Here is a 14,675-nt window from a genome sequence, read left to right as displayed (position 1 = left end):
TTAAAGTGTTTAATAAGATTGGAATCAAACTTGTTTAATTATTAAAAGTAAGAGTTGTTTTTGAGTAAATTAAACACCCACTTAGTTAAAATCAGTAGCCGGATTGACTAAGTTAATGAATCCCTAGGTAGAACATTCAGTGGGAGGTACTTGGGGTATATGATACTTCACTTAAACCTCTACACGTTTCTCACTAAAAGTTTACACTATGAGATCTATCCTCAGCCTCAAGGCTTCTTAGGAGTGTCCCCCTAAAGGATGGTGTTTGGATAGGTCAATACCAAGGTGAATGGAGAAAATGTTCATAGTAAGTGGGAGCGGGACATGTGACAACATATCCCACTGTCTCTCTCATTATGTTGGATAATGTTTTTGTGCATTGCCTCGAGGCACCCTGGGAGTGTCCCCCTATAGGATGGCTGTATTTGCACAACTCTTTATCTGATCTCCTGAAAAGGATAAGGTTGCTTTAATCTTTTGTTCTAATCTATTTTTTTTCCTACGGTGAGCATATTACGACAAGACTTTAGGGCCTAAAATGAGGGGTTATACTTACGCGGAATTATTAAGGTTGTTAACAAATTTTGGATCGAACAATGGTGACTGTTAGAGTCAATTACAAGGAGTTTTTTCTGTCTAATGGTTGAGAATATCTCATCCTAGTGAAGAGGCACATGATCACCCCAACAGTGACTTTTGTTCTAGCTCGCTGGGGCATCATTGCAAAATAGATGTCACTTAGGGTACAATAGAACTATTTTGCTAAAACCTAAAAATTGATGTTAAAAGTGGTAATGCAAGTAGACTTATTAAGTTTGTTCTTGTTTTTAGTATCTTTTAAAATGGCAAGCGCTACTTTAGCTCTTTTAGCTGTCGACAAACTAACTGACGAAAACTACACTAGTTAGAAGAACACGATAAACACAATACTTATCATCGATGACCTTCGGTTCATCCTTATGGAGGAGTGTCCTCCTATTCCACCTAAAAACGCCGCTCGAAATGTTCGAAAGACATATGAGAAATGGATAGGCCAAACGAGAATACCCGAGCGTACATCTTGGCCAGCCTGAACGATGTCTTGGCCAAGAAGCGTGAGCCTATGGTCACTACATGTGAGATCATGAAGTCCCTGAGCAGAATGTTCAGACAACCGTTCGCGCAACTCAAACATGACACTCTGAAGTTCATCTTTAACTCCAAAATGAAGGAGGGAACCTTTGTTCATGTTCTGCACATGATGGTCCACTTTAATGTGGCGGAGATGGATGGGTCTCGAATTGATGTGGTTAGCCAGGTTAGCATAATTCTAGAGACGTTGCCAAAAATCTTCCTCCATTTTGTTAGCAATGCTTTTCTAAACAGGGTTGACTACACCCTTACTGTTGGGGTTTGTACCCTAAAGTCTCGTGTCCAGTAGTTTGTAAACAACTTTGTACGAACACTTGTGATGTATAATGTAAATGATATTTACTTCACTACTTGACTTTGCAAATTTAGATGTTTTTCATTTTACCACAAACCAATAAACTTAATATCCTTGGTTATCTGTATGTAACTTAAACATGTATGTGGTGACATACAAGTGGATCATGTCTTGAGTGATAACAAAAATGGTCTGTAATATATGGATATAGGAGGGATACCTTATCTTGGTAATGCTACGGATGCAACTCGCTTTGTGGAATGGCCACAAGTATTGTGACTTGTCACCGATGGTCTAATCCTGATCATTCATGTAGGGGACATGCGAACGGGGGCGTCCTATACAAAGAGTTTGTATAAGACCTAACCACGAATTGTTAATGTCTCGTTATATAACACCATTCATAACTGAGACTTCACTTCACTAGAATGACCATAGGTAACATGACCTCAATCCTGAGTGAGTTGGGAACTCCTTCCATTGAGGGCGGTCCTTTGATTTACATGGGTGCGAGTGGCCAGAACGTCAGCTCAAACCTACCATTTTGGGAATTCGTCTAATTTGGGAGCTGGGAACTCAACTTCACAAGATGGAATTTACTCCTTCCTCGAGGTAGGGGTAAGTAGATAGGTAGCTCCCTTAAACACTGAATCCAGGGCTTGAATGATGTGGCGCCACACACCTTCTCATGGCTCGAGAGGTGTTCATACATAGTAGGACTATGTTGTATTGTTCATTAGAGGGATCGGTGGTACTTAAAGAGGAAGATGTAATTACAGGGACGAAATGGTAAATTGGTCTGTTGTAATTACGAGCATCTGTGAAGGGTCATCGTACTAATGATTGGTTATATCCAATGGATATAGAAATATATCTATGGCAAAAAGAGTACAATTATCGGTCTTTAGTGGAATGTCTGGCAGTTAACGGATGGTGGATATTGTGACTAAAGAGTTTAGTCAGCTATTCATGTACCATTGGAGCTTTGAGCCATAGGTCCATAAGGTCCCCTTGGTAGCTTGGATACAAGTTGAGAGTCAAGTTTTGGGTCAATTTGAAATGTTCAAATTGACAAGAGGGAGTTCGATTATATATGATATAATTGAACGAGTTAATTAACTTTATGATTTATATCTAGTAGAGGAAAATATTATAATCAATATATGATATTAATTATATGCTATGAATGTGATAAGATCACATTAACTAGATGGTTATAAAGGAAATAGGAAGGTGCCTTTTCTATTCTAAATAACGGATATAAATAGCTGACGGTGTGCAAGAGACAAGGGTACGCGAACATTGTGAAAAGATAGTGTCATCATTTAGAAAATTAATGCCTATACGATAGTGACTGCTCAATCGCTTACATATATGGCATTGTTAAGCAATCGCATACCGATTACACCATCGCTATTATCTAAGCGATCGTATAATTAAATTAACAAGAGGGAATTTGATTATATGTGGTATAATTAAATTAATTCAAAAATATGTGATATATGATATAATGTATTTGATACATTATTTGATTGGAGGAATTAATATAAATATGATTTATATTAAATGCGATAAAGGAGAAAAAGAACTATGGTTTATATGTTGCATATGATGTGATATTGAAACTATGGCTTATAAATATAATATGATAAATTAATTATTATATTTATTTATAATAAATTAATTATAAGGTAATTAATTTCGGTTTTTCTCCAAATAACCACCTTAGTGGGTGGTTTTAGTAAGTTTATGGCAATCAAATGGATAAAAGTTAAAATTGTTTTCATTTTGTCTCTCCGCGTGCAAAAAGCATCAAGTTATACGATAGCTTGGTTGAGAGAGGAAACGATCAATCGAGTTTTTCTATATGATAGATACTCGTTACTAATCGATCGAGTACCCAGGTCTAAACGATAGACTTCTTCCTTCTCCCACTTACTTGATCGTCTACTCGATTGTCCAGTTCCTCCATCCCTCTTCCAAATCCATTTAGAGCCCACAACTCCTGGATTCTTACACCGAGAATACCAAGGTAACCGAGTTGTGGTGTCAAGTTCTGTTCGAGGGTCGAGGATCGAGTTTCACTCGTTGTTTATTGAGGATTTTCCAGAGGCTCACTGCGTTCATGGTGTTGGATGCTTTGTTGATTGATCAAGGAAATACTAGAATAAAATGTTCTTCAAAGGTATGATTACTCGATCCTTTGTTTTCAATTTTTTGAAGCATGCTGTAATTTAGACTTGATGCATAACTGTTCTATTTGATTGTAAATGTGTATGTTCTTTCACAATTGGATTTGGAACGATCTACTTCTAATCATTGGTTCTCAACATTTAGAGTTCCTTCACCTGCAGTGGCTGTTAATGAGAGATCAACATGATCGAATTCCATGTCTTCATGCTATAGAGGGGAATTGATTATTCATGGTACCTCTTCATCCGAGACAAATGTTGAAGTTCACCAACTTTTTTTTTAGTAAGAGTGACTTAAAAATGAGATTTTCTATTTTGTCCATAAACAATAATTTTGTATATAAGGTAAGGAAGTCAACTAAGTCTTTGTTTACTGTCAAATGTATTGAGGATAATTATAATTGGAGCCTCCGTGCAGTGAAAATCTCAGGGTATGGCATATTTAAGATCACGAAGTAAATGCGGTCGCGCACATGTTCTATTGGAATTTTAAATCATGACCATAGACAAGCAACGACTGTGATAGTTGGTGAACTAATCAAAGAGAAGTTTACAGGCATAGGACGTGTTTATAAACCTTGTCACATCATTGAGGATATGAGAATAGAGTATGGCGTAAACATAAGTTACGATAAGGTATGGCGTGCAAGGAAAACTGCTTATGTTCTCGCTAGGGGTACTCTAGAAGAGTCGTACGTTGTTTTACATGCATTTGATGAAATGTTAAAAATGGAGAATCCAAGTACAAGGTTTGAAATCAAACTTGAAAATGATGTGCATTTCAAGTACATGTTTATGACATTAGGGTCTTGTATTAAAGGTTTTGCAAGTTGTCGACCTATGATAATTTTTTATGGATCGCATTTGAAAGGAAAATACAAAGGGATCATGTTGGTAAGCATTTCCATGGATGGTAAAAACCAAGTATATCCATTAGCATATGCCATAGTGGACAATGAAACTGATCAAGCTTGAAAGCGGTTTATGTTGAATTTGAATTGTGCCATTGGAGAACCCATTAACTTGGTGTGTGTGTCCGATCGAGCGGTATCTATTGGTAATTCAACTTGTGTAATTTTTCCTATGACATTTTATGGATTGTGTACATACCACATAGAAAATAATAATCTTTCTAACTTGAAGGACAATACGATTGTTGGAATGTTCAAGGATGCAGCCAGGGCATTTCGCATGTCTGAGTTCCAATCACACTGGGACCAACTACGTACTTTTCGAAATGGTGTTGTATCAAAATATTTGGAGGATATTAATCTTGAATGGTGGGCGTGTGTTTACAAAACAAAATAAAGATATGATAACATGACGTCCAATAATGCATAGTGTTTAAATTCATTGACCAAAGAATATCAACAGTTGTCCCTAATGTGCTTATTGTTACATGTTCGAGGCCTCATCCAATCATGGTTTTATAAACGAGGAAATTATTAGGCATCTCGAACGACATCACACTCAGACTACTATGAAAATTGATTAGCAAGTGAGTGTGACAAGGGCACATGATATCGAGTTGAACCGATTGATTGTTATAGGATCCATGTGCAGGACAATTGATTGGAAGGTATTGTGAACCTCCATACGAAGGAATGCACGTGCAAAGAATTTGACTCATTCGGTATACCATGTTTGCATGCAATTTTGGCTGCGCGAGATTGAAACATCCCCATCCGAGTTTTGTGCAGTCCATTTTATAGTGTTGACTCCCTCATGGCTACTTATACAGAGCCTGTAAATCCACTAGGTCACATATCTAAATGGAAGAGACCTCCGAGATATGTGGAAAAGTACATTGCACCTCCTAGAAGAGTGGTACAGGTCGGGCGATGAAAAGTACGACGAATACCATCAAGAGAAGAACACCGACAAATAAAATGTGGTAGGTGTGGGAATTATGGGCATAATCGATAAAATTGCAGTGAACCGCTCACGTCCAGGTGACCTACCAAATTAAATCCAAATGATTCAAATGTCGGTCGAGTGTGATTTTCTATGTGCCACTTGTAATCCTCAATGTACATAGTCAGACTTATCAATTTCAAATGTATACTTTTTTCTCTTTATACATTCAAAAATCTTTCTGAAATGTCTCGCTCTATCTCGATCTCGCTCTCACTAATCTCGATATCACTAACACCACTTTACTCAAGTTTGTCTATTCACGAATCTCTGGAAATGTCTCACTCTGGTTCATCTCGCTATCACTTACACAACTTTACTCAAGTTTGTCTATTCACGAATCCTTGGAAATGTCTCGCCATTCTCACTCTCGCTAATCTCATTCTCCGTTTTATAAATTTAAACAAGTGGTTGTCTATTCATGAACCTTTTTTTGGAATTTGATCAAGTTTATCTATTCATCTTACTCAAATGTTTGTCTATTCATGTTAGTTCTACACTGACAATTTAAATAACATGTTAGTAAAATTACATCAATAATATGGAGTGTTCGTCCACAGCTGACATGACAACTACATCCTATGCTCTAAGAATTTTTCTACAAATATTCAACAATCTAGTGATCCATGTTGTGTGTTCTAGCAGTAGGTCGGGATATTTTTCAATGAGACGTTTCTATATTCGGCTTCCAACATTTGAAGTCACAATAGTGAAGAAGCAATGCTAGGGTGTAATTCAATGGTTCAAGGCAAGACTCCAGCTTCTTCTTTGATGTCATGGATGGTAATGAATTGAATACGAACAATTGGCCTTTATTTAGATCGAATGTAATCAACATCCAATATTAATCGATGTTTGTTGCCGTATACACAAAGTCCACATCTGACCACTTGATGTCAAATTTACCCATGACATAATCCGAATACGTCTCTTCCCCCCATACTACGACAACATTAACAATTACAATTAAGAAACGAAAACATACAGGCTATGCACAAAATGAAAATGAAATTACAGCATGCTTTACTAAGATAAATGGAAGAATTGTTGGGATTGGTGTCCTAATTCTTTCGGAGTCTCGTTGTTTGTAATGATACACATTGTTTTATGAATAAAATAACTATTATTTCATTCTGGCATTTACTCATACCCAATAAACAAAGCTTCATGGTTATCTTATGTAAACTTAAGCATGTATATGAGATATACAAGTGGATCATGCCTTAAGTGATAACCTAAATAGGTCTGTAGTATAAAGATTAAGGTGGGATACCTGATCTTGGTGACACTACGGATATGACCCACTTTGTAGAGGTTTGCAAGTATTGTAAACTACTACAGATGGTAGATCCTGACCATTCATGTGGAGACATGTGAGCGAGGTTGTCCTATACAAAGAGTTTGTATAAGACCGGACCACGAGATGACTAGACTCTGTATATAATGTCGTTGATACTGGAGACTTACATCTCACCTAAATGACCATAGGTGACACGACCTCAATCCTGAGTGTTTTGGGAATTGCTGCCTTTGAGGGCTGTCCATTGATTAGTATGGGTGAGAGTGGCCAAATTTCCAACTCAACATGCTACCTTTTTAGGGACTTGTCTGATTTGGGAGCTGGGAACTCAATACACAAGATGGAATTCACTTCTTTCCCGAAGTAGAGGTAAGTAAAGAGATTGCTCCCTTAAGGGCTGATTCCAAGGCTTGAACATAGTGGCCACAGGTTCTCTTTGGAAGAGAGGACCCAGTCATAGTAGGATTATGACTTATGTTCATTAGAGGATTCAGTGGTACTTAAGGAGTTAGATGTAACTACAAGAGCATAATGGTTATTGGCTGAGCTGTACTTACGAGCGATTTGTGAAGGGTTATCACACTATTGATTGGTTAAGATGGACACATAATATATCTATGGTAGGGAGAGTTCAATTGTTTGTCTTTAGTGGAGTGCCTGACAATTAACAGATGGTGGATCCCATGACTAAAGAGTTTAGCCAGTTATTCACGTACCGTTGGAGCTTCGAGCTACATGTCCATAAGATCCCCTTGGTAGCTCAATGGATTCAAGTTGAGGATCAGTTCTTGGTGTTGATTTGAAATGTTCAAATTTACAAGAGGTAATTTGATTATATAAGATATGATTGGTATGGTGTATGAGATACATTTAGTGGAGGATTAATGTAAATTAGATTTACATTAAGTACCATGCAATAGAAAAAGATCTATGGTTGATATGTTCATGAGATTAAATATTAAAACTATAGGTTATAAATATAGTATGATAAGTTGGTTTTCATTATATTTATAATAATATTAATTATTGGATAATTATCTCTTTTTCTCTAATAAACAATTGAGTGGGAGGTTATTAGTGGTTTCATAGTAACCGTGAATTAAAAAGGAGAAATGTTTTCCTAATTTTAGTAAGAAGTGAATTTGAGATTTCCAATCTCGGAAATTACTCACGGGAAGTTGTCAAGTAAATAAGATTTACTAAGCGACATCTTGGAGTTAGCTAAATGATCGTGGAGTGTTCTTCGGAGATAGACACTCAACTAAGCGATGAGTTAAACGATCGCATGGCTTTAGTTAGACGATCGCATAGCTTTTCGTAAACAGTTAGGCATCGACCTATACGTATATTATGTGTCCATCTTTTCCTAAACGAGTGGTGATTCCTCTAATGAATATAAGTCATAGTGCTACTATGACTGAGTCCTCTCTTCCAAAGAGAATCTGTGGCCACTGTGTTCAAGCCCTAGAATCAGCCCTTAAGGAGAAATCTATCTACTTACCCCTGCTTTGGGGAAAGAGTGAATTCCATCTTGTGTAACTGAGTTCCCAGCTCCCAAATCAGTCAAGTCCCCAAAAGGGTAGGCAAGTTGAGTTGGCAATCTGGCCACTCTCACCCATACTAATCAAAGGACTGCCCTCAAAGGCAGGAGTTCCCAAAACACTCAGGATTGAGGTCATGTCACCTATGGTCTTTTAGGTGAGATGTAAGTCTCTAGTATCAACGACGTTATATACAAAGACTAGTCATCTCGTGGTCCGGTCTCATACAAACTCTTTGTATAAGACACCTCTACTCGCATGTCTCCACATGAATGGTCAAGATCTACCATCTATAGTAGTTTACAACACTTGCAAACCTATATAAAGCGGTATGTATTCGTAGTGTTACCTGGATTAGGTATCCCACCTTAATTCTTATATTACAAGTTAACACTTGCACACCTATTTAGGTTATTACTTAAGGCATGATCCACTTTTATATCTCATATACATGCTTAAGTACATACAATAACCATAGAGCTTCTTTTATTGGATATGAGTAAAAGTCAGATAAAATAACTCTTATTTTATTCATAATAATATGTATATATTACAAACAACAAGACTCCGAGAGAATTAGGGCACCAATCCCAACAATCTCCCACTTGTCCTAATGTCACGGGAGACTAATGTACAATACAAGATAAATACATGTACAATATACAATAAACTAGGGCATACCCCAGTATCATCTCTCAGTTGCCCTAGACAAGATGCCTCATGTCTCGCAGATCCAGACTCTCCAGGTGACCCTCGAACACTGTGAGAGCCTTTGTAAAGGGATCAGCAACGTCGTGCTCCAATGCAATCTTCGTGACTATCACATCACCCTGATGCACAATCTCCTTGATCAAGTGGTATTTTTGTTCTATATGCTTGCCCCGACGATGACTCCAAGATTCCTTTGAATTTGCCACAGCCCCGGTATTATCACAATAAATAGTGATAGGCAAATTCATACTTGGAACAACTTCCAAATCTGTAAGGAATTTCCTCAGCAAAATAGCCTCTTTAATTGCTTCACAAGTGGTACGTATTCGTCTTCCATAGTGGAGTCTGCGATGCATCCTTGCTTGGTGCTTCATCACACTACAGCCCCTTCAATCAGAGTGAACACTGACCCTGATGTCAATTTACGAGAATCTCTATCGGTCTAAAAGTCAGAGTCTGTCTATCCTGTAAGGATCAGATCCTTATCTCCATACACGAGCATGTAGTCCCTCATTCGTCAAAGATACTTGAGGATCGTCTTGACCGCCATCCAGTGATCAAATCCTAGATTGGACTAATACCAACTGACAATTCCTACTGCATAGTAAATGTTGGGTCTGGTACACAACATTACATACATGAAGCTTCCTATAGCTAAAGCATAGGGAATCCGTCTCATCTCCTCAACCTCTTGAGGTGTCTTAGGACATTGATCTTTAGATAAAATGATTCCATGTTTGAAGGGTAACAAACCCCTTTTGGAATCTTGTATCCTGTACCTGATCAACATTTGATCAATGTATGATGCCTGAGACAGGGCTAACCTTTTGTTCTTATGATCCTGAATGATCTGGATCCCTAGAACGTACTGTGCCTCACCCAAATCTTTCATTTGGAACTGGGCAGCTAGCTATTTTTTAATGTTAGTTAGATACCTTACATCATTCCCAATGAGTAAGATATCATCCACATACAATACCAAGAAAGCTACTGAGTTATTGATGATCTTCTTGTAAACACAAGGCTCATCAATGTTCTAATCAAAGCCAAATGACTTGATCGCGGTGTCAAATCTAATATTTCATGATCTAGACGCTTGTTTCAGCCCATAAATGGACCGATTAAGCTAGCAAACTTTTTTCTCTTGATCTGGAACTACGAAACCCTCTAGTTGAGTCATGTAGATGGTCTCCTCAAGATTATCATTAGGAAAGCCAATCTTGACGTCCATTTGCCATATCTCATAATCATAAAATGTGCCTATGAACAGGAGTATCCTGATAGACTTGAGCATGACAACAGATGAGAAAGTTTCCTCATAGTCCACTCCTTCGACCTGGGTATAACCCTTTACCACGCGTCGAGCCTTAAAGGTTTGCACCATTCCATCTACACCTCTCTTTCGCCTATAGATCCACTTACACCCAATAGGTTTTACCCCATCAAGTGGATCCACAAGCTCCCAAATGTTATTGAAGTACATAGACTCCATCAACTGGTTTATGGCTTTAATACACTCATCTTTGTCAACATTCTCCATTGCTTTCTTAAAAGAAAATGGGTCCTCGAAACCATCATTAGAAGTGACTTTCTGGGTTTCAGTCAAACCTATGGAGCGATCCGGTGGGTTCATAGCCCTTCTATTACGTCAAGGCAGTCTCAACTCTTGAGCTGGTTGACTAGGTGTACGGACCTCAATAACTCTTATTGATCTGTCGGCTTGTTCAACGATTCTTGTTGAACCCTCAGTAGTCTTAGTCTCACTAGAAATCTCACGTAAAACAAGCTTACTTCGTGGCTTATGATCCCTCAAGTGGTCTTCTTCCAAGAAGATAGCATTTATAGAAACAAACACTTTGTTCTCACTCGGATCATAGAAGTATCCATCCCTCGTTTCCCTAAGGTAGCCTACAAAGAGGCAAACTTACGAACGCAGTTCCAACTTCTTCGGGTTAGCCACAAGCACATGTGCCGGACACCCCCAAATCCTGAAGTGGCATAAACTACTTTTACTGCCTCTCCACAACTCAAAAGGTGTTTTTGAAACACTTTTTGAGGGAATGTTGTTCAGAATGTAACATGCAGTTTCCACTACAGAACTGCAAAACGAGTTTGGAATATGAGCATAACTCATCATAGACCAAACCATGTCCAACAAGGTTCTGTTTCTCTTTTCTGATACACCATTCTGTTGATGTGTACCTGGGGCCGAGAGTTGGGACGCAATCCCATGTTCTATCATATAGTTATGGGATTAGATATCCATATACTCTCCACCACGATCAGATCGTAGTGTTTTTATCTTCTTACCTAACAAGTTCTCAACTTCAACCTTATACTCCTTGAACTTGTCAAGGGCTACAGACTTACGTTGCATTAGGTAGAGATACCCGTACCTTGAATAATCATCTATGAAAGAGATGAAATATTCATGCCCACCTCGAGCCCTAACACTCATCGGACTACAAAGGTCAGAATGTACAAGCTATAAGGCTTCCTTGGCTCTATAACCTTTTCCAATAAAATGTCGTTTGGTCATCTTGCCTTCGAGGCATGATTCACATACCAGCAAGGAGTTTTCTTCTAACTCTTTAGAAGTCTAATTTTCACTAACTGCTCAGTCCTATTGAGGTTGATGTGACCTAACCATAGATGCCAAAGATGGGCATTTTCCTTAGGAGAAACCTTTGGCCTTTTAACTGTTGTCGCTATATTGAACATTTCAGTATTAAACAAGGCTTTTATGACTAATAGCCTTAGTACATATAAGTTACTTTTCATTGAACCAAAACCAATCTCCATACCATTCTTGAAAATAAGCACTTTATTCTTAGAAAAGAAGACGGTATACCCTTGTCAATGAGACAAGAAACCGAGATTATGTTCCTTTTGATATGAGGAACTACAAAAACATTATCCAGTAACAGATAACGTTTCTTTTCCAAAAATAACTTCAGCCTGCCTACAGCAACAGCTGAAAAAACCTCGCCAGTTTCAACTCGAAGAGTCATCTCTCCCTGTGGCAATGTTTGCCAGAAACTGAATCCTTAGTGAGAAGAACTGATGTGATTAGTAGCACCCAAATCTAGAATCCAGGCAGAATTATCATTCTATACCAAACACGTCTCTAAGACCAATAAATCAGATTCACTGTCTTTAGACATCCTCCTCTTTTAGAGAGTAGTGGGATCAGCATCAGAACCTAAATAAGCTCCAAGTTGCATGTCAGAAAAAACTTCTCTTCTATGAAATGTAACAAAGTCAGCAACACTTGCTTCCTCTTCCTGAAGTTTAACTTAGGAATTGAAACTACTGGTTTTTTCATCCATCCCTTTATGCTCGAAAAGTAAGAGGTGAAATTCAAACAAATCTTGCATCGAGTCCATGATGTCACGTGCAATGACCATGTTCTCAACCCTTTTGGCCAAAACATTAGGTATACTAGCCAATATGTGAATTCAGGCCAATGAATTAGCCTTCATCCACAACTCATATGCATTACAAACACTTCGTGGTGCATCAAAGGTCGGGACTTGAGGACATTCCCCAACCATGAGAAATTTGAGGTCATTTATCAAGAAATACATTTTATAAGACTCTTTCCACTGTATGTAATTGGTCAAATTAAAGACATTACACGGAAATACTAAAAGTTGTTGAAAAGAAAAACACATTGACCTACGTTAGGTTTTAAGCAAATACCCGTTGAAAAAACATACAACATCCAATAAGGTTTAGCAAAACTAACATGAACCCCGTGTGACATCTAGTTTCGCAATGACGCTTCAAATGTTTAGTACAAAGGCTACCGAAGGGAGGTCAATTATCCCTTATCTAAATTGAGAAATTCTCAACCAGTTATTAATATCAGAACAACTCTTGCTCCTATAACGACTAGCCATCATTGATTTGATCAAGAGATCATTAACTTACTTAACAATCTCCGTAAGTGTGACCTGCCGTTTTAGGCCCTAGAGATCTACCCCAAGTAGCCAATCTGAAGGGAAAAAATCGGATTGGGGTAAAACCTAAAGCGACCCTATCCATTTCTAGAGTCCACCTTAATCCTGTCTCTTATACACATCTAGATGTGTATAAGAGACAGGTTTTAGGCCCTAGAGATCTACCCCAAGTAGCCAATCTGAAGGGAAAAAATCGGATTGGGGTAAAACCTAAAGCGACCCTATCCATTTCTAGAGTCCACCTTGATCTTGACCAACTGCATAAAACCCATCTGAATAGGGAGGCTCCTAGGGTGCCACGAGGGAGTACAGAATGATCTCATGGTGCAAACAAATGATAGAGACCGTAGGACATGTTGACACACACCTTCACCCACTTACTACAAATACACTCTTTGTCCATCTTGATATTGACTCATGCAAATACCATCCGAAGGGGGATGCTCCTAGGGCACCATGAAGCCAAGCATGAATCTCACGGTGTGAACATTCAGTGAGAAATGTGAGTGAAATCATTGACATATCAGATACATCTCTTCCTCCCACTAAGTATTTTATAACTTAGAGTTTAGTTTACTTAGAAAAAACATGGCTAAGAATTTTAACTAAGTCACTTTTTAGGTTTGCCTAAGAGTAACTGTTACCTTCGATAGTTGAAACAACTTTTGATCATTATCCATTAAACTCTTTAACGAAGTTCTTGACCAACTGTCGCATGCTTGCAGAAAATCTATCTAATTCACCTTTCCAGGTAGGTTCCCAGGTAGGGGTGTTCCGTTTCCGTCAGCTTAAGTACCCCAGCCTAGATAGAACCCGCCTTAGACAAAAGGTCCCTTATAGATAGATTTAATACAATTTTAATCTTTTATGCCAATCAATTTAATCCTATTAAATCGATTTAAAAAGATTAAACTTGGTTGCTAATCCCATTAGAACCTTTGAACTTAGGTCTATCTCAATCCAATTTTAAAACCCTTTTAAAACATGAGTTCACCCTAAGTCTACATGTAACTCTTTCTTATTGATTTTAGTTATAAATATCACATATTTATATGTATACATCTCTTTATGAATCTAATTCATATAAATCTAATATTCAAATTTTATTCAAATATATCTCTGTTGCATAATTTGGATTATAGATAATATCTATAATTAACCATTATATATTAAACTCATTAATATAAAATTTCCTCATTTTATTTGAACAATTTAAATCATTTCACATTACTATCCTTTAGTGAGCTAACAAGGGGACCTCAATGACGTACAAATTAGAAGCTCCAAAGATATGAGATTAATTGATTAAACTCCTTTAATCCATTTATCAAATATTCATTAACTACCGATCATTTTGTTGAAGACTGATAGCTACATTCTTCACACTGTAGATATATTTCTATGTTCATGGATATGACCAATCAACAGAGCGATGACCATTTACAAATGTTCATAACTACAGCTAGGTCAAAATACAGTTTTATACCTGCAGTTATATCTAACTTCTTAAGTATCACTAATTCCTCTAATGAACAAACAGTTTATAGTCCAACTATAAACCAACACCTCTTGGACCACTGAGAGCTTGAGGTCTCATTGTTCAAGACCTGAAACCAGCTAAGGGAACAA

At 37.7% G+C, this 14,675-nt stretch overlaps 1 protein-coding gene across 1 annotated transcript; it reads left to right on the top strand.

Moving 5' to 3' along the window:
• Positions 1–1,024: 1,024 nt before the first annotated feature.
• Positions 1,025–1,420, top strand: LOC120077399. Its single transcript, XM_039031282.1, has one exon. The coding sequence runs from the start codon at positions 1,025–1,027 to the stop codon at positions 1,418–1,420; it is 396 nt and encodes a 131-aa protein (XP_038887210.1).
• The last annotated feature ends 13,255 nt before the right edge of the window (positions 1,421–14,675 follow it).

The sequence above is a fragment of the Benincasa hispida genome, chromosome 5, assembly GCF_009727055.1.
Source record: "Benincasa hispida cultivar B227 chromosome 5, ASM972705v1, whole genome shotgun sequence".
Classification (NCBI taxonomy): domain Eukaryota; kingdom Viridiplantae; phylum Streptophyta; class Magnoliopsida; order Cucurbitales; family Cucurbitaceae; genus Benincasa; species Benincasa hispida.
This window is presented reverse-complemented; position numbering and strand designations above follow the sequence as displayed.